Source organism: Siniperca chuatsi, linkage group LG17 (genome assembly GCF_020085105.1).
Source record: "Siniperca chuatsi isolate FFG_IHB_CAS linkage group LG17, ASM2008510v1, whole genome shotgun sequence".
NCBI classification, from domain to species: domain Eukaryota; kingdom Metazoa; phylum Chordata; class Actinopteri; order Centrarchiformes; family Sinipercidae; genus Siniperca; species Siniperca chuatsi.
In genome coordinates this window covers 3,951,797-3,972,896 of record NC_058058.1, presented here as the reverse complement: position 1 = coordinate 3,972,896, position 21,100 = coordinate 3,951,797, and the positions used below count along the sequence as shown (strand labels likewise).

Below are 21,100 nucleotides of genomic sequence, written 5' to 3'. Positions count from 1 at the left end.
TGGATATGCCTGTCCTGTTTGCCTGTGACTGCATGTACACTCACGCACCTCTGTGCCCTTGCAAACTGTCATAGCTGCTCTGTTAGAATATATTAAACTATCATCTAGTCCGCAAAGTCTGTAATCTGACCATTTGGATTCAGCAGGTGAGTGCCTACGTGGTGTGCTTTGACCTGCGCAGCTCCCCACAGGTCAGCTAGCCGAGGGTGGGTGGGAGGACCGAGACTGTGGATGGTGCTGTTGGGAGTGGCTTGGAGGGAATGGGAGGCACTATGTGGCCTGTGCTCCATAGACTGTAGTCAGAGATAGGAAAGGAAGGAAAGATAATTAATGAAGATTTACTATAAAATAATAACAGTTACTTGACCAGTGGCCACATGTCTTGATTTTTGTTTTTGTTTGGAACAAAAATGTTGCCACCCACATGAGATTCAAAACACTCCAAAGCTCTCCAGCTCCTGACATTTTCAGCTGTTCAGTAATGGACAATGCTATAGTGAGCTACTACATCACAACACATTTCAGCTAGGAGGGTTTAAAAGCCTCGTCCAATGACAATGCAGTTTTATTCTTCCAGCATTTAGCAGTCTTTGTCAGAGACTTGTGTAGGAGAAGGATACTTTTGCCAGTTTTTTTCACTTCCTCCTAGTCAATAATAATGGTCTGCATCTACTTTTAATACCCCTTTAAATTATGAGTCAGGGATGGTGCTGCAGGGAACAGTGGGGAAATGTCTCAGGCTCTCATGCATTGCCTGATGCTCAGAAAATTGACTGATTGAAAAGCTTTATTATAAATTTAGTGTAATATATTCAATCTATTCAGTCTCCTTCACAAGGGAAACCATATAATACACACAGTAAAGCTAACAAGGTCATTTCCATCGTGGTCTCAACAGTCCCTGACCTTTTCAAGTTATTATTTCATAACCCTCAGTTATTTAATGAGCTCTGAGATGTACCAATGCAAGAGCAGCCAACGAAGCAAAAAAAAAGTCTTTGGGTGTCACAGTTCATCATGACTCACTTCATTTGCAGAAAACCTCCCAGCAGCCTGAGAGCTGGAAGTTAGTAGCTGATTTACACCAATAAAAGCCACACAGCCTACACGTCCAACCAGTTTACAGGAAGTGACGCCTGTCATTTAAACGTGGTTGTTCATTGTTTCAATCAGTCTGATCACTCAAGAAGTGCTTTCAGCTAAATGCTAATGTTTTGTTTAGCATGTTAGCATCAAGTTTTAACAATTCATTCTGAAGGGGGCATGAGTGTCCAGTGTACCAAATTTCATCGCAATTGTTGTCGAGGCATTTAACTAAAAACCACAAATGTCAATCTCATGGTGAGACTAGATGAAAAGTCAAGAAATCACCAAAGTCATTGGGATTCATCGTTTCCAAACCATGTATATCTGCACAAAATGTCACGGCAATCCATTTATAGTTGTTAAGATACTTAAATCTGGACCAAAGTGGTGGACCGACCGACTGACACACCTAAAGACAATAAATACATAATCCAGGCAGCGTTGAGTTTTTTCACAATGTATTAGTTGTATGAACAAAATTTAAGAGTTTGTGCTTGAGCCATTGCTGAAACATTCTATGGATACAGTCCAATAGCAATACTTCTGACCTGTTACTCCAGTTAATGATTTTGCTCTTACTATGTGAATACTGTACTAGTATTCTAGTACTAGTGACATGCTGTTGCCTCTGTATTAGCTGTTGTTGCCGGTAGACCTGATGCTGCTCGCTTAGCATTGTTAGTGCCAGAGTCATTAGTAACACACTGCATAAATGAACAGTCTTAGTACTACTAACCTGTTGTTGGTACTGCAGAAGCTGTTGCTGCTGGTAGTGGTGAATATGTTGGAGCTGTTGGAGTTGGTTGTGCTGCTGCAGGGTGAAATGAGTCTGGTGCTGCTGAAGGTAACCGCCTACTGTCCCCTCATACGCCTCACCAGGTGTACCCCCAGCTCCACTGCTGCCACCTGGAACAACCATAAAACACGCTCAGAGACACGGCCGAGTGTAATGACACAGTGTGAGAGCGAAGATTCAATCCTCACCAGTAGCCATGATGTAGGAGCCTGCAGCAGGTGAGGCCACGCCCGAGGGCTGGCTGGTGATTGGGTCCCAGGCATCTGAGGACGACAGGCAGTACAGGCCCTGTGAGACGTAGGTGTGAGGCCACACATCCGCAGAGGAGTGGTGGAGCACCTGGTCTGTACGGCGAAACACAGACAGGCACAGACAGAAACTTAACAGTTTAAGAGGGGAAAAAACTGAGAAAGAGAGGATAGTGCAAAAGAGAAGAGAGAGTAATGGATGAAAATGTAATTTTAGCAATGAATGGGGAAAAGGCAAGACTGCACCGAGAAAATGTGTAGGAAAAACAAGAGGAACAACCACAGATTCCCACAGACATCTGTTTTAACACCACTATTAAACGGAAAAGACGTGTGTGGTGGCAACAACTACAAGAGAATACAACCAAATTCTGTAAAATAATTTTAAGGATTTCCCTGCTCACTTTTCAATTCAACTTTTCAGTTATATTCTTCTTGTTCAGTGAAAGTCAAGGATTCAACATTTGCATGTTTTTACATAACACATGACATGACATAAGACTTAGAGACCTCAGCCTTTTCACAAATTAAAAGATTCGAGCAAATAATAAGACGGTGTAGTCCTCATTCGTCCAGGAGTGTTCTATCGTAGAAAAGGTTTCAGTCGTAGTCATCTGGACACTGTTTTCAGAATCAAGACGTTTGGCTCCCATCCGGAAGTCATTCTCAGTTGTGAATGACTTCCGGATGGGAGCCAAACGCCTTGATTCTGAAAACAGTGTCGAGCAAATAATGTTATTTTTTAGAAAATTAATAAATATGCATCACAATGTGATGGACAAAAACATAAAGACACTATAAAGAAGAGACTTAAATCCAACTCAGACCCTGATTCATTCATCAAAGGCATAGTTTAGATGCTCTTTTAAAGCCATACACAGGGATAAACCTGACCTCATCCAAAAGCAGCAAACTATAATAACATTAATGGGAGTATGATTAGCCTATCAGCAGCAGTGTTGGTATTATAGAGTATAACCCATGGAGGGGGGCTGAACACTCAGACTGCGGAGGAGAAACATCCCCTCAATCCTAATGCTGCTGTTAAGTAGCTTTTTAATTGTTGCTGTGTTTGTTTGTGTGTGTGTGTACTGTACGTGTCTGTTGGTGTTGCATGCTAGATAAAGCACAGGGCAGAGCCCATATGGTGTTGTTAATGAGAGCAGGGCTAAGTCCTTGTGCTAACCTACAGGGTCCCTCAGGGTTTGGACACCGCTCTGCTTTGCTAAACACCAGCAAGAACTGAAAAAGAAACAGTTTACAGTGTTACTCTGTGCACAAGTGAAAGCGGCACGCAAGTCCAGGTTTCAAATGTTTGTTTTTTTTTCTTAGTTTTGAACAGCCAGGGAAAAAAAGAAACAGAATTGTTTGTTTTTGATTTTTATGAAGTTACATGGCTGTTCCTGTGAGGTCAGATGGGGTTTCCTAATCTTGCCTGAGCAAATTGCTCTCTTCCCTTCCTTTCTTTCTGTTTTATCATCCTATGTGCAACTAAACTAAACAGACATCTTACCACCTGAGGCTCAAACCACAAATCAGGATATGAGTTACTGTCCCAAACTGTTTTTGTTTTATTCAACCAAGTGTAAAGTGAAATCCTCTTAACTTCACCTTTCATGCAGTTCATTTCCTTATTTGAATACAACTGGTCTTTTAGATTTGGGGTAAATTCTCTTACCCAAGCACTCATGACAATCCTGATATTTCAGAAATTACAGGCTGTCATTTGGATGTTTTTGAGTAAGTGCCCAGTAGCAATGAAAGGCAGAAATGTGCAGCTGTGTGCCTGCCCTCCAAAAGTCCTTTACAGCTGGTCGGCAGAATAACTGATGTGGCTGTTTTTAGTTTCCAACTGGGCTCTAATTTTCTCAAACTGTGCATCTCTGCATAATAGAAAACATAATAGTTGACTGTGTGGTCCAAAGACATATGACTGAGTGTCAGAACTGTTTAGAGCTGTTACACTTAGCACAATTGTAAGTCTACAGTGAGAATGCAGTATCTGTAGTTATGCTGTAACTGTTTTTAAGCAGATAGGCTTCATTGGCTTCAACAACACAAATGACTCATCCCCTTCCCTTATATAACCTCTCGCTGTAGGTTTATGACAGTTCCAGTTCCAGATCCTTGCTATGGATTCACACTATGTGCCATCAAGGTAAAAGATTCCAACCAAATACTGCAGCAGTTTAAAAGTAGAAGCAATGAGGGTCTACCCCTTGTAGTCATGCGCAATAGCCATTCGCAGAAAGGTTTAAACTGCAGTACCTCTGCTGGTGATGCTCTCCTGGTTGACCTCACTGAGGTGAGCGACGCTGCCCTGGTTGGAGCCAGCTCCCATACTCTCCCCGTCCATCGAGTTCCAGCCGAACAGAGTCGCCTCAGAGATCGCAAACTGCTGCATGATGCCTAAAGAGGGAGTAAGAGTAGTATCAATGCTAGCTGAGATGCAGCAGTACTGTTCTTCTGACAGTGTAGCACCTGTACATTCAGTACTCAGATGTACCCTCACCTGCAGCAAAGCGAGCCTCCTTCTCGCCATCACTAAGGTCGCTGTAGGCGTCGTTCTCCATCCTCCTCTCCTTTTCCCTCTGCAGGTTGGTATGTCCCGCGGCCCCCAGAGGCCCCGCAGATGGTTTGCCCCAGCTCTGCCACTCGATCATGTGCGCAACGCGACCCTGGGCCATGGCAGTGGGCTTGGTCACTTTGTCCTTCATGGAGCGACTCACACCTACAACAGGTATGGGGGGAGCAGGAGGGGCAGACCAGCAGCACACACACAAACACATTCACACACACACAGCAGACACACACACAAACACTGTCAAAACTACTTCTGGCCTCTGCAGTTGACGACACCTCCAACTGGGGCTCCGGGGGAAGTAGAATGATAATGAGAAAATGTGTAATGTTGTAGGAAAACTGTTTAAAACATGAAGCTAAAATAGATAATGCCAATGGGGTAGTAAATGTACGGTATGGATGAATTCAGAGAGTTCTGTGATTGGGTATGAGAACATGAATGACCTTGCAGCTACTTTGCACTAAAGTATATTGAAATGCATCTAGTAGGCTGTGAAGATTGTCAAAATGAATTTGCACTTTCAAATTTCAGTTTTCATGCTGAATTTTTCATTTCCTTTTAAAAATCTTTATCCAAGCTAGGTTCGTTGAGAACAAGTTTTCTAATTTAGCAACAATCTGCTCCATCTGTCCATCTAGCCCCAGAATATCTACTGGCCATATCTACGGGAAACCCTCATCTAAACCTTTTGTCGCTTTTCACTTCATACTTGCATGCTAATCATCAAAATGAGTCTGTCACCACACACCATCTATTCATATCAATCACATCATTATCTGCCATTTTAAATGACAATGATGTGACTGATATGGATGAGCAGAGAATGGTGTAGAGCACCAGTCAAATGTCACATAGAGGTGAACTCATATAGCAATGAAGCCTCTGAACCTCTGATATTTTGCTTAAAAATGTAATCTGTCTAAAAGTGTAAAATATTCAGATATATGACTGAACATACTGTGTGTAATTCTTGAATAATAAAATAAATTAACTGATGAATCTGCTACATAATAGTGCAGACCTTTGCAAAACCTGCTAAATCTTCAGGTGACAGACAGGAGTGCACAGGTCAGAGGTCAGCTGACATGAGCTACCCTTAGTGACAAATTGGACAAGGCTGCCTAAGTGCTCCTTAGAATTTGTTGAATTGAACAGAAAAGGACAGGGGTGACGGTGGAAATGCTGACAAACCCATATTAATAATTAAAGCCATTACTCATCTCCTGGTAAACAGAATAAATGAGATTCATTAGACTTTGCGTAATTAAAAACGTGTTACAGAGACTGAGAGAAGCAGAGGAAAGTAATCCTTGAGTGTAAACAGAACGTTGAGAAGGGTCCACTGGCAAATCTCTGCCCAATTAAGATGCAAATACAGGATTCAAACTAGGGACATGTACACTGAGTCAAATGCTTGCAGAGAGGCCGATCGATAAAAAATTAAATTAAAATCAAACAGGCATGAATAAACAGAGACAGAGCTTCGGAAATTGCTCTCCCGGTCCGGGGGGCAAGTTACAGGCTGAGTTATAAATAGAAACAGTTTTTCCCCTTAGACAAAGAGAGCCAATCTCATTTGAAAATCAAACACTCCCTGCAGAGTCTAATTGGGGATGGAAAAATAAATGGAAAGAATGGGGATGAGGGAGGGTGTTGGGGTCTTGGCTATTCAAAGGCTCAAAAAATAATGCTATACACTGTTAAATGATACCGAGAGATTTATTTAAAGTGCACCAGATACAACAAAAAACACTTTTTACACAAACACTGAGGTGCTACACTTAAACACTACAAAGCACAGCGCACTACAGGTTGAAGCACAAAGCACAAAAGAAGTACCAGCCACTTGAAGTCACGACACTGCACAAAAGAGTCACTACTTCACAAATAGTGGGCCACACTGCCACATTACAAATACACTACATTTCCCAACACGCCTGTGGAGATGCTTCAGTAAGTAATTAAAGTAAGTAATCTCACTTACTTTAGTTTCTTTGAAATCAAAGATCTGATTGGATTTCCATCAATGACTCTGCAAAATGTGTCTGTCATTGACGTGTGCTGTTGATATCAATGGAAAAGAAGGGATAGTAGGGAGTGATATAGGAAGGGGCACCCACAGGGGCGGCCATGTTGGTTCCCAGCTCCTCCTCCTCCTCCTGCTCTAGATTGAAGTTGTCTGTTGAGGCAAGGTTTGATTTACGAAATCCACCATTTATGGCAAAGGTGAAAAGATAATTCCTGTTTTTTTCCAAGTGTGTCAGTTGATTCTTTGGCCTGCAAGCAGTGCAGAAACCAGGGGAAAGTAGAAGCAGAATGGAGTTATTATTATTCAAACAAATCCCAAAGGAAGGGCTGCTCTGGATGCAAAAATTGTTTAATTGGTTGAGTTAAACCTAAGTGGAGCCTTTGGCATCCTACTGGCATAGGTGTTCAAGGCATAAAACCCAAACTATACGATCCAGGGGGGATGGTTCGAGTAACAGATCAGAGTTTAAAGGCTGCGCTGCACAATACACAACACTTTATAATACTACGAGGAAGGAATTTACCACTCAAAAGTTCTTCTCTCTAGACAATTTGTAGATGTAACCAGTCAAACTACTGTGTTCACATTACAGAGTGATCTACCAGGCATGTGCACTTGCATGTATTTGAAAGGCCAACACAGTGCATTGCTGGATGACGTAGCACTGCGTTGCAGCAAAGTTGGGCCAGATTACATTTTTTTGCCAAACAACTCTGTGGGTTTTTTTTTTTTTTTTTCCATTTTGCAAAGTGAAATGAGTGGTTTGGATGCCTAGCAACACCCATACATACCTTAACACAATGAAGCTAATGGTAAATGCATGATAACTTAACATTTAAATTTCAGTCATAATCAGTACAAATTAGTTGAGAAACCTTTTAGTGGGTTTATATGCTCCATTTACTCTCATTTATATTGTAGCAGCTCTAGCAAAAAATAGTTTCTGATTCTGTATGGTGATTACCGTTAAACCAAACCACACATTGATCATTTGGCTGCTGGAGTGCTCTGGCACCAAATAACCATCCGAATATCACACGAAAAGAAACCAAAAATTATCTTTTACACAACAGGGAAAGGATGTTTAGCCCCTGTCAGTTCTCAACAACAACTTCACCCTTGAACCTCTGTGGAGCATGTGGAGGCAACATGGGGGCTGTTTTACCATCTAGCAGCACAGACACACACCTGACACACCTGTCAGAGAGGACTTAGCCAGGGCACCGATCCCATAGGAGTTGGCGGGCTTCCTCTTGAGACGAGGCAGAATGGAAGTAGTGTCCTCCATGGACAACTAAAGAGAGAGGGAGGGGGTGAGGTGTGGTTGGAGCAGAGAGGGTGGATGAGAGAATGCAAGAGGAGGGAGGATGTAGATAAAATAAAAAAAATGCAATGTGACAGGGAAAATTACAAAATAAGAATAGATGAGAGAGAAAGAGATAAATGCAAGAAAGAGAAAATGGAATAAAAGAAATTGAGGTGAAGAGAGCATATGATTGAAAATTCAGAAAATAGTTTGAGGGACATACAAGAAGAGAAGGGAGGTTGTAATAGAGGGGATAAGAAAGGAGGGTTAATTATTCGAACACTTTGTAAATGGCTTACAGGGATCATTGATTGAAAAGAAGAGAATCATAGATATACTGTGGCTAAAAGGAAAAATGGATGCTTAAGTGGTGATTCAAAAGCAATTTAAATGGACAACAGAGTCTTTGGTGAGCACAGCAGCTGGTAATTGGCACAAAATCATCATGTAAAACGTGATGATATGGACCAATTACTGATGGATATAGTGTTTTCACAAGTAAAATGTAAAATTGCTTATATACAGTACAAATATTAGATGGGTAAATAGTGGAAACAACGGCCAAGAGATTAATACAGGTACATTTTAGCAGGATGTTTATATGATAATGAGAGAATGTGTTGATTGTTTTGCTCAAGGTCTCTTCTTCAGGGCAGAGACAGGGGCTTAAACCTGTGTTCTCTAGTTTAACAGTGGTCTTCCATCTCACTCGGGCCTTCCTGCATCTCAAATGCCCTTTGTCATCTCCACCCTTTGAGTGGAAAAAACTAAGAGCTCATGTGAAATACATGCATCAACATGAAGCGTCACGTGACCACCACCCGCCCATAAACATCATCGGTTCACACAGCCTCAAATGATTTGTGATATTTAAGGTTAAACTGACTCATAAACATATTCCACATCTCCAGGACGCTTAAAGAACTGAATCAGTGTTTGAGGAATTAAAAAAACTATTTTTTAGCCAGACAGAGGAGAATCGGGATACTCAATGAAGACACTCAGACCAAGTACACTCGGGTGTACAGCACACTAACCTGATATTGCTCATGCTGTGATTTCTACAGTACTTCCTGGCACCACTGCTCATGGCAAACCAACCAGCAAACTAATGAACACAGAGACACAGCCTGGCTCTTAATGAGGTCCTCCCAACAGCTAATTATAGTGGGAAATAGTAGGGAAAACATGTGCACTGTGTTACACGGGGGATTGTGTGATAGATGTGATGTAATATTTCGAGTTAAAGTGCATTAATTACTGTATAAAGGCAAACTGATTGTATCTGGTCCCTCGGTGGTGTACAAGTGGAGTATCATCCAAGTGTTATCCTATCTTCTGTATATCCTTTGCATGTAACAGTAACATTATATGGTGTAATAATATAGCAGCCAGTAAGTCTGCAGGCATACAGATGTAGTTATTATAGCAATCCATGATCATGGATTTCCCCTCCATTAGTCTTGTGTTCACTAGAGCCTGTTCATCCTCAAATGTAATAAACCAGAAGTGAACGTGTATTTTGTAACAAAAAAAAAAGTCTTTCTCAAATTCCCTTTGTGCCTTCCAACAGCCACACTAATGTGTAAAACAACAGAGTTCTGGAGAAATGTAAACAATTAGTGCAGCAGCATTGGGCTCTCATCATATGTCAAACCTGTTGCATTTAAACAACGACATCTGAGCATGTCTTTCTGCTGTTGGTAGGACAGCAAAACTGTTAGCTACTGTTAGCTTCATACCTAAATAAATCTCACATGCAAATGTTTAAAGCTGCATTCATGAAGCTTTTTTGTATTGACATTAAATCAAATGACTACATGTTGAAAGGGGTCACTCATAGTAACATATCAACTCTGTAAAGCTTTTTAGCCTCCTTTAGCTCATAGTGTACTGCATGGTTCAGTGTCACAGCTCTCATCAACCACATTTCCAGCAGCAGCAAGCAGCTGTTTTCAACAAACAAGCTCTGATTAACCTTCTTTACACTACCTGCCCAGCACTAAACAAAGGTAGTAATTAGTGGCGAAGGAAGTACAATATTTAGGAGTTTTGGAGACCAAACCAGAGCTAAAAGGAGAGTAAATATTGGACTTATATTCATCAGGTGGACACAAACACCTGTGTCTGCTGGATGTAGAAGGAAGCCTTCACTTAAGGGAGAATATGTATGTATATTTCATCCAGGGCTTTGATGTATCGCTATGGATGAAAGTTTCTCTCTCCCATGTAAAGCATGACAGGCTGTCAGACAAGTTTGATAAAACTTGCTTTTTATTTGCTAACAAATTTGCTAGCATTTGACCTAAACTAACAACGCAAACTTGGACCCCCCTGGCTTGAAAAACAAACCACAAGTACAAGAATTCAGTAATTGTATAAGAGCATTTCTCCAGACCTCTGATGCTTGAAACAGAAGTGTGTCTGTGAGATTATTTGCCTCAAAGCATATTTGAGTCGACAAAATTCACATTGTGCAAATAAATTTTGCTGAAGGTACAGAAACAGTTCAGTAGCGATGCACTTCATCATGCAGTGCTTTCACTAAAAACTGGGACTTGTACGAAGGCTTCAGCTGTGGATAGGATAAGCTTATTACAGCCTGTTATCTGTGACTCTGTATATATATGAAGCTTGCAGTACAGTAGATTAGCAGGGCCAAGAGAGGAGACGGATGGGAGGGAGAGTTTATGGGGAGAAAAATAAAAACTGGGGGATAAGAGAGAGGGAGTGGGAGAGAGAGATAAGAGAGAGAAAGAGTGGCAGGAAGAGGTGGGAAGGGGCAGAAGGATAAACAAGCAGGATGTCAACTTATATACTCAAAGCCCAAACTCAGGTAGTGGGTGAGTGATGGAGGGGGAAATGACAAGAAGAGGATATTTGGTGAGTGAAAAGAAGGAGATTTAAACAAAGAGACTTACATTGATTCCTTCCCAGGAAAACTCGGCACGGCCATGCTGGGGGAGGGAGGAGAGAGGAGGGAGAAGAGGGGAGGAAAGAGAGGGAGAAGGGGAGGAGTAAAGTACAGGTATAGCAAAGGCAGGAAGAGAAGAAGGAGATTTGAAAGAGGGAAGAGAAGTTTTGGGACATAGAAACTGGTCTTAAGCCTTAGTCCTGAATTACAGTAATTTGAACATTTACATTTGGGATATTCGGGTGTCAGCAGTTTCCTAGGTTTCCTAAAATTTCACATTCGGTTTTGAAGGACATCAAAATTTTACTTAGTTAAGTCGTTTCTTGGAGAGATTTTGAAGTGTGTTTAGTCTTGAACTACTTTATATTTTGGGTGAATCTGGTCATACATTGAATTAAAAATGCAATCTTTGAATGCTGCATGCATTTGTGATAGACCCTCAGTTATATTCTGAAATTTTATAATCCACGGTTGTGCAAAATACAACAGTCTCCCCATTTTCAGTCTACATAGTGTTTGTGTATCAGGAGCTCACTAAAACAGCAAGCTTGAGAATGATTATTTTTCTGATTCGAACAGGCACTTAAACCAGTAAACTGTACCGTAGACACATGTACAGTATGAGCTGTGCAGTGCAGCTTTTATTTTCAGCTGAGTCAAAGTGTAGAAAGAGAGACAGACGACATGAGAAGCAGTTTTTGGAATAGGAGGGGAAATATAGAAATTGGGTAATTGTGTGTAGTACTGTGTGTGTGTGTGTGTGTGTGTGTGTGTGTTGTCAGCTGCACCATCCCTCTTTGTCCATCTACACTGCTCAGAATGTTTAGGTAACCAATGGATACCATTCAGCGGTGATCCTGTTGCCAAGGGCAACAACAAATCTGATGGGTGGCCAAACCTGGACACCATTTATTCTGTGTCCTCATATGCATGCACGTACATACACACACAGACAATCATGCATATTCATCATACTGTACAACAGACACAAAGGAAAGAGGAACATTTTGGAAACTGTGGTCGCTCCAGAGAATTTAAATACAGCTAACACTGCTGTCAAAATTTATTTTTTTTTAATACTTGTTTTTTTTTAACTTCAGGCCTTTTGTCACAGTGCCCCAAAGAGTTTCTCTACTGGCTCTTAAAGCTTGTTATCATAGTTGAACCCTACAAAGCCACAGATCACAGACTGCATGAGAGGTGAAACGGAAAATGCCCTAAACTCTGTGTCAAAGTAAATGCCAAACTTTATTTCCTGTCCTTACAAAGCTGCTGCTACTACAGAGGTGGCTCAAATAGATTTTAGAAACATTCAGGAGTTTAATTTATGGTCATATGAAATGTAAACTATGATATTTAATCTTTAAAATGTGTTTGCTTGTGCAGGACAGTATCTCCATTCATAGCACAGCTTCAGTGAGAAAAATGTACATAGCTAACCATTTAATGCAGAACCCTCCCTACATATAATGTGACATTAGTGAATGTAAAGAGGATACTAACATTTGAACATCAGATTAAGTCAGATTTTATGTTGATTATTTTGCTCTATTGCTTATGGGAAATACTAAAATGATTATATTTTATCTTATTTTAACCTGCACATGCGTTTCACGTGCACTCTTCCTTCATTTACCAGAACAATAGTATGCCCGACTAACCAACACAACTGGTCTATGATGCTTGATACCAGAGGAAAGAAAGAAGAAGAACATACTACACTAATGCTTGTTTTTGGGGTTTTTAATGGACGGCTCGCTCTCTTCATTCTGATGTCTTGTTTGGTTAGTTTCTGTCAGCAGAGTAGTGACCATAGCCAACAGTAATAACAAATTTATTACACAAATAGATTGAATCAACAGCATTTTTATTGTGGGGAAAGGTGTTCTTCTCTTATTGTAGCCTCAATTGTGTGATTTCAGATGAATAAGAGGTGGACACATAAAAAATCTAATCTTGTGCAGCTTTAAAAGTGCATCATTCATTCCTACGTGCCTGTGGCTGCTCAGAAAGAGGCATTAAAGATAAGATATTAAGAAGAAAAAGTAATGGAACAGGTCAGACGCCTTTTCATATGATGTTATTATTACTTGTAAGATCGGCTATGGACATAAGGTCATCTAAAGAAACAAACCAAATAATAATAAAAATGCTAATACTTTAATAACATGGCTGGTGGAAGATGCACAACCCCATTTGAATTTGGCAATAAAAGAATAAGAACAGAAAGCAATGTACCAGTGGTGATAAAACATTAAGATGGAGGTCGGCCTCTGTCTTTGTATTTATTCATGCCTTAATCAGCAGCTGCTGGCTCAGAGACTCTATAACTAGAATATCTAAATGAATGAATGTGAATTTGGGTCTGACTTGGTTTAAGGCCTTATAGACCTGATTAACATTTTTCATCTAGTGTCAAATCCAGGGGATGGTTAGCAAATTGAAACCACGGGCGAGCCATAACTGAAAGCTAGAATTAATTCTGCCCTCCCTTTCGCTTTCTCGGAAGCATCGATGTAATATTCATGTCAGAGATGTTTATTTTCATGACAAGTGAATGAGGAATAAGAATAATCCTCCTCTAACAAAGCAGCCCCTGAGATGGCAGAGGGATTTAGTGAAGCACAAGTCACCAGTGGCCTTGTTGGGTTTTTGCCTCAGATTTACATTAACAAGAACAGGGAAAGATCTGGGGAATAATTCATACAGATACATAAGTAACATTCACACTGGGTGAACTGGGTGAGAACTAGACCTGAGCAAAAACATACCAAGAAATAACTTCAGTGACGCTTTTTAACCTTCATTTATTCACGAAAGGAGTTTTCCTGAACAAACATGTCGTTAATCACTAACACTTACTGTGTAACACTCACAGTACTGACTAAACCAAACTAATTGAATAATGGCTTATTTAATCTCAAAAGCTAATGAACATGCTCAGCAGTGGGGCTGCAGCTTGGACTGAAGCAAATGAATCTTTCAACAACTAGAATAAGTCACTCAGCGATCCGAGGAAACCGAGAAGGAATCAGCTCATTATTATTTAAAAAATAATAATGTATTTGAATTTTACTAATAAGAGAAATATACTCAACAACAGCAATGTATTATGTTATGCTTATTAAATATTTTGTTAAATGTTAATGTATTCAGTGACATTGAGTCATTTATGACCTCTATCGACCCCTGTTGGTGTCTTGTGGGAAGTCAAACAACTCTTGTCATGTCAACTCTCATCTCCTTTTTGCATGGAAGACCTATACTTTCAGTGTTGCTACAATACTATGAACGGATACCGATTAAAGAAAGATATTGGTATCACCCTCTAATAATTCACCCTTTATAAAGTGTTTATAAGTTGTAACTAATGGCTTTATTTATGGTTAATAAAGCATTTACTAATACTTTATAGAAATAAAACTAGATTAATAAGAACAACTTTTGGGTTGCCAGGTTGCGAAGAATCTCTGTAGCTGGCGTATATCCTCCTGATATGATACTTGCTTTATCGTTTTAACTCTTTGATCCATCAGGAAGACCCCTCCAATGGACTTTGGACTGTTTGGCCGCTTCCTTCTGGAAAAAAATCTTAGCATATGGACCAGAATATGTCTATTAACAACTTGTTGTGAACTGTAGCCTTTAATGGATTGTTGTCGTAACCCTCTTATTAACATCTGTAACTGAGGATATGACTTATTAGAAAGTGAGAACCCCAACACTGACAATGTCAATAAGCAGATTTTGCTTCAGTTACTCTTGAGCTCTTTTCTAAAGGTCAAAGTGTCTCTTGGAGCAAAAAGAAACAAAAAGCAAGTGTCATTCTGGAGGAGGATAAACCCCAAAGTTGTGCTTATTAACTGCTTATTAAGGATCTATAAAACATTAGTAAATTATTTCTTAACAGTTGGTTACAAGTCATAAATGCTATGTAAAGAGTGACTTACAAGAATGTGCTACCGATATATTGTTAAATAAGACTGAGAGTCTACAGCCATGCTAGCGGCTCTGAGAGGTTGTACTTCGGCAGAGCAGTGCTATAAGCTAAATGCTAATGTTTGCATGCGCTCAGTGATAATGCAGGACATTTAAACTGATGATGGTGCTAGATGAAAAGTCAGGGAGTCACTAAAGTTATTAAAATTCATCCTGATGGAGACATGAATGTGTGGACCAGTGGCAGTCTATGTAATAGTTGTCAAGACATTTAACAAAAAACCATCAGTAGGATTGTCAACAATTCATCTATGCAATCTATTCCAATAGTTTGAGTTATTTCTGTCTGGACGAAAGTGGTAGACTGAGCGACCAAACTTTGCCATCCCTAGAGTAATGCCGCTAGCATGGCAAAAAAAAAAAAAAAGTATTTTCTTCAATTACATAAGTCTAAGATACAGCACAGTGAGTCTTGAAATCCTGAAATCTCAGAAGCTGTCCCAGCTAATCATTCAACCCTTGGTATTAATCAATGACCCTGTCACCCTTTGCAGATAAATTATGATCATTTTGTGCTATGGAGCAGAAAACTGCAGCTATTGCCCTCTAAATTATTCAGAAATTGCAAACACAACAGGGTTCAGGGTCAGTATGTAGCTCACATAAAGAATTAATAACTGTGTGTGTAGGAGGTTTCAACCATGATTTATAATGGTCAAACGTGTGATGAGACGCAAGTGGTAATAGTGGTGTCATCTCTGTCCTTGGACTGTGTGTGTGTGTGTGTGTGTGTGTGTGTGTGTGTGTATGAGAGAGAGAGAGTGAGTGTGTGTATTATTAACACAGCTTGCGTCAGAGGTCGCAGGATTTGGATTCAGATGCATCCCTCAGTGTGTGAATGTTAAGCTCTCATGGTCAACCGAGGACGAAAAGTCAAGCATCATCACCATCTTTGTAATGTGTGTGTGTGTGCGTGCGCTCATATTTTGTATTCAGACTCCATAAAATATATAACAGCTGAGCTCTTCCCTGTAGCCTCGTCAATTGTGGATTTTCCTGAATCGAAGTGAGACGCAGCAGCATTGTGCGAGCTGAAACTCAAATCCATTCAGCTACGATAACATTGACAGTCTCTCAGTAAACTGACATTCTCAGCTCTAACATTTAACTCTGTGCCCAGCTGGTTAAATCAGCTCTTTATGCTGAAGGAAATTACGCCTTAGAAGCATTTTCCTGGAGCAGATAGTTTACACAATAATAACTACCTTCTATCCATCTGTCCATTTTCTATACTTATTTATCCTGTTCGTGGTCACAGGGTGCGTAAGCCTATCCCAGCATGCATTGGACCCTATGCGGGGTACATAATTACTTTCTATTGTGGTTATTTTCTGCTTTCTTATAATGTAATGTACTGTAGATATTTTGGACAGTCATAGCAGAAGCATGCTACAAATCATTTCACTACATACAGTAATATATACAGTAATTATATGACAAAACTGTTTAACTTAATCTTCTAATAAATTAAGAATCTATTCAGGGAAGCACAGAAAACCATTTTTTAAAGGGTGAAGGATAAATTCTGGGGTTCAGGAGGTCTTTTCATTTCATATTTTTTCTTTTATAACATCAGAAGTTTGGAGGCCCCGTCGGTTAAAAGGTTTAAAGTTTATCAGTGGTTCAATGGGACAATAAGTCATAACATAATAGTACGTAATAGAAAGCAGTAATAGGGTTTTGTACTACATGCAAGATAAGTAATTTATTTAAATTTTAGAGCTGTGGGATCATCTTGCTTAAAGAGCTGCTAATCTTTAAAGAATTGCTTTAGTTTTAGTGTCACATGATGTGGAAATTCAGTTTCAGAAACTTTTACTATTCAAATCCTGGTGGGAAAACATTACAGTTTTGGCATGAAAATGGAAAACATTAAAGAAATTGAATAGTGGTGAAATATCTAGTGGCGGCTTTCAAGAAAATGTCTTTGTGGTATCATCTTTCAGAAACTCATTTGAAGTCTAAAACCCCGGACTGAGGAAAAACACTAAATGGTGATAAATTAATTCTTGAGTTTAGCTGAGCTCAGTCAGATCTGTTTGTGTTTTCCATCCTTTTAGTCAGACTTGTGTGTATTTGGAAGGCACATATCCTCAGAGGATATCTGATCGGAGCATTCAGTATTGATCTGACTTTTAGTGGAACCACAAACAGGCTGATGTTTCAGCTAATGTGCCTTTCACTGAGCCTAATGCTACAGGGATGTTCCTTCATTTTAGTTGACAGTGTTTAATGTGCTCATGTGAGTCCAGCATGATGAGCTCATACCTTTGATTCCCATGTTCATTAGTAAAACATGAGCTCTAGTTTGTGTCTGTGATGTAAAGTTTTAAGGGTGCTTTCACACCTGTTTAGTGCAGTTTAAAAAACTCATTGACTTTCTAAAAGTCTGTTTGGGATGGCAGTGTCCACCTCTCTGCTCCAGACTGAAATTATTATTATTATTATTACTATAGCATGGATTGGCGTGAAATTTGGTACAGACATTCATGGTCCCCAGAGGATAAATCCTACTGACTTTGGTGATCCCCTGACACGTTCTCTGGTGCCACCATGAGGTTTACATTTTGGGGTTTTCAGTGAAACGACTACAACTTTTGGCTTGATTGCTCCGAAATTTGGTACACACATTTATGTTCCCCTCAGGATGAATTGTAATAACTTTGGTGATCCCTTAACTTTTCATCTAGCGCCATCATCAGGTAAATATTTTCATTGTCCAATACTTTGATTTATGACCAAATACGTGCAAAACTAAAGATATTCCCATCAGCCTCAGCTATACTTTGTGTTTAGTGCTAATCAGCAAATATTAACATGTTAACATGCTAAACTAAGATGGTTAACATCAGTATGTTAACATTGTCACTATGAATATGTTAGCATGCCCATGTAGTATGTAGCTCAAAGTACCACTTGCTAATGGCGGTAGACTCTTAACCTTGTTTTTTCATCTCTGGTCAGATTTCTGCAGCTGTGCTATTCTGTAAACTCTTTATTTGTTGTTTTATATTTAGATGTCTCTGTGTCTAGTCCTCCGATTTCATCTCTGATTCTCATGTTCACAGCCTGTATTTTTTCCTTCAACATTTAGAATAGTCTGTTTGTGTTTCTGACTGTAAAGTATTTAGTATTTATAGTATATATTTATAGTCTGTAGTGTTTTGTTTGTCTTGGTCCAGAGCCCCCTGTTTCTGAGTCTGAGTCATCTCTCTGAGCTCCTGTGTTATATTTTGTCAAATCCCTCTCCACCTGCTGGCCTCTCTCTCTGCAGGCCTATAAATTCCAGCCGATAAGTCATGTTTGAGGAAGCAAACAACTCGAGGGCTGCTATGAGATCAATGCTCAACAGGAACAACACTTGATCAAAAATGAATTCCGCTACTGATGCCATGGCCACCAAATTCTTACCAAAAGTCTGAAATATGTGCAATATTTCAAAGTTTCTGTTGATGGCAGGAATATAGAAATCATTTCTAACATGTTTATTCTCTCCGGGGAGGAGGCAGGTGAACAGAGAGCAACAGGGTTTATGGGAAATATGGTCCTAATTTTAAGAAAGTCACTGGGACTACAGTACCTACCACTGGCATCAGAAGGAAGCTACAGATTATTTCCATCTTGCTCTTTCACTTGTCTTTCAGTGTAATTGATTTAGCAGTAATGTAATGATGTTAACAAATATATAAATTATATATATTAAATATAAAACATTTATACAGTATTAAAACTACTGGTGTATGACGGCCTTCCAAACCGTGTGTAGGAGGAAAAATGACCACACTAAAGAAAAGAAAGCAGCAGCCAATGATGGAAAAACAATAAGATGGATGTCTCCGTTTTTGTCTTTCTCTCTCTCTCTCTCTCTCTCTCTCTCTCTCTCTCTCTCTCTCTCTCTCTCTCTCTGCTGCTCTCTCAGTTTCCCCAGGGTCCACAGCTGAGAAGTGATACATAGCTCAGTAATAGTCTGAGCCCTGGGGAGAACGGCTCTGTGGCCTTGGTAAGAGACTATCAACACACACGCACCTTCACACCCATTCACGAGAATGCAGGCATACACGCAGGAGTACACATAGATTTGTCTAATATGAGCTTCTGAGGGCTGATACCAATATTTTCTGTCAGTATGTCCTCATTTTATTTTCAATTTTCTTGCCAGATATTGAGACATGCTCGGTAGTATTTATTAATATTCTTCTTGTCTGGTTCGAAATGCCAGATCTTTAAGGCAGGGTGGTTCTTCTAAGACACTTTCTTTCCATTCAAGAGAAAAGAAACTTTAGTATGTGATACTGCTTTTTAAGTGAAGGATTATTTCACCAAACACACAACGGAACAGTTGTTAGATACAGTGTAGTCAGAAAGTATTAAGACAGTGACACATTGTTTATGTTGTCTCTGTATTGCAGCACAGTGGATTTAATATAAAAAAATAAGGATGAAGTGCTGATTTTCAGCTTTCTTTTGATGGTCTTCACGTTTACATCAAGTGAACAGTGAAGAACTGTAGCCCTTTTTATGCATAGCCCCCAACTCTCCTAGCCCAAAAGAAATCCACTATCTATACCTGCTTATCGTGCGGGAGGGCATTAGCCATTCCCTCCTCACATTGGATGAGAGACAGGGTACATGTTGGACAGGTAGCCAAGCTATCACAGGGCTGACACATGCAGGCAGACAACCATTCACACCTCGGACAATTTAGAGTCACTAATTAATCTGGACAATGGACTGTGGGACGAAACCGGAGCACCCGCAGGCTCGGGACAAACATGCAGACTCCACAGAAAGGCCCCAGCTGGCCGAAGGATTCAAACCCAGGACCTTCTTGCTGTGAGGCAGCAGAAATAACCAATTAACATAAACTTTCTTGAACAAACCCCCCCCCCCCCCTTCATATATAATATTTATTTGTTTAGAAGTATCGAGACAGGTAAGACCTGAGGGGGTAGAGAGAGGGGTGTGACATGCTACAAACTGAAGTGGGGACATTGCGGTTATATGGTGTGCGCCTTAACCACTCGGCTACCTGGACACTCATATTTAATATTTCAGTGACAGTCTGAAGTCTACGGCTCACAGACGTCCCTGGTGATGCTCTGCCAAACCTGTACAGCAGTCAGCTTCTCTTCATCTTCTGGGGCTTTTTGCCTTCAATTTGGTTTTCAGCGGTAAAAGGAATAATCAGTTGGACTGAGGTCAGGTGACTGACTCAGCCAGTCAAGAACATCCCACAGTTTGGCTTCCTTGTCTATGTTAGAAAGATTGTTCTGGTGCATTGTCTTAAAATCGGGGGACTATGTATAAAAAGGTTTGCGTGTCCGAACTGCTTACACAACAGGAATTTAAACACCCTCAAATTAAAGTTGAAAGAAAGCACTTTAACCTACTGGTCATTACAAGAGTACTGATTTAGCACTCCTATAACATTGTCGGACTCATGACGGACAGTTAAAAAAAAAAAAGATGCAGCAGAACCATTGTCTTTTTTATCCCACACATTCTTCTTCATTAAAGAAGTTCAGTCAAAGATTCAGGTGTGTTATGTTAGTAGCGGCTAATGTAGCCTTGAACTGCCAGCCTCAAGCAGAGATGAGGAGCGGTAAGGTCACTCCTTTCTAACTCCACACCTCCAGATTTTTTTCATTTTCAAACTTGTAGTCTTCAGCCCCAACCGATGCTGACTTAAGTGACATCACGTGAGGCAATTTCACACAGCTGGAGCCACAAAAGGCAACTCTTTTCACATTTGCAGTAGCACTCCTCGAGACCTGCAAACAGACTTTGATAAGTGAAATAGGTGGAGTTCCCCTTTAATTCAGCTAAATTCCAATGTGCTGGATTACAGAGACAAATGCTCATACCCACGCACACACACACATACTGTGAAAAGAAAAAAATACACACAGTGAATCGTTTTTCTTTTTTCAAAGTTTAGACCTGGGCGACCTTTCTTGAGGCCGAGGCCTGGTCGTCTAACAGCAGGAGGCAGTTCTGGGTGAGTAGCAGCGCTTCTTTTTCTCACCTCTTTCAGATTTGAGGAGACAAGAAATGACACTGTCACACACCGCCATTTCTGTCTGGAGACTGTTCAGATGTAGGAGGAGAGCTGAGGACACCAGCAGCAGTGTCTTTTGT

The 21,100-nt window shown here is 40.2% G+C and overlaps 1 protein-coding gene across 9 annotated transcripts in view; it reads right to left on the bottom strand.

Annotated features, from left to right (window-relative positions):
• The window catches only part of LOC122864486 (protein FAM131B-like), a 51,782-nt gene that overhangs the window by 2,942 nt on the left and 27,740 nt on the right, over window positions 1-21,100 (bottom strand). The window contains exons 3-9 of one of the 9 annotated variants that reach the window (XM_044171961.1): window positions 10,971-11,006; window positions 7,932-8,037; window positions 4,643-4,861; window positions 4,399-4,539; window positions 2,071-2,226; window positions 1,823-1,992; window positions 159-293 (exon numbers count right to left, since the gene is read on the bottom strand). In XM_044171961.1, the coding sequence (XP_044027896.1) occupies window positions 159-293; window positions 1,823-1,992; window positions 2,071-2,226; window positions 4,399-4,539; window positions 4,643-4,861; window positions 7,932-8,037; window positions 10,971-11,006 (963 nt within the window). The remainder of the gene's footprint in view (window positions 1-158; window positions 294-1,822; window positions 1,993-2,070; window positions 2,227-4,398; window positions 4,540-4,642; window positions 4,862-7,931; window positions 8,038-10,970; window positions 11,007-21,100) is intronic. The other 8 variants (XM_044171966.1, XM_044171963.1, XM_044171962.1 and 5 more) reach the window with 8 other exon arrangements.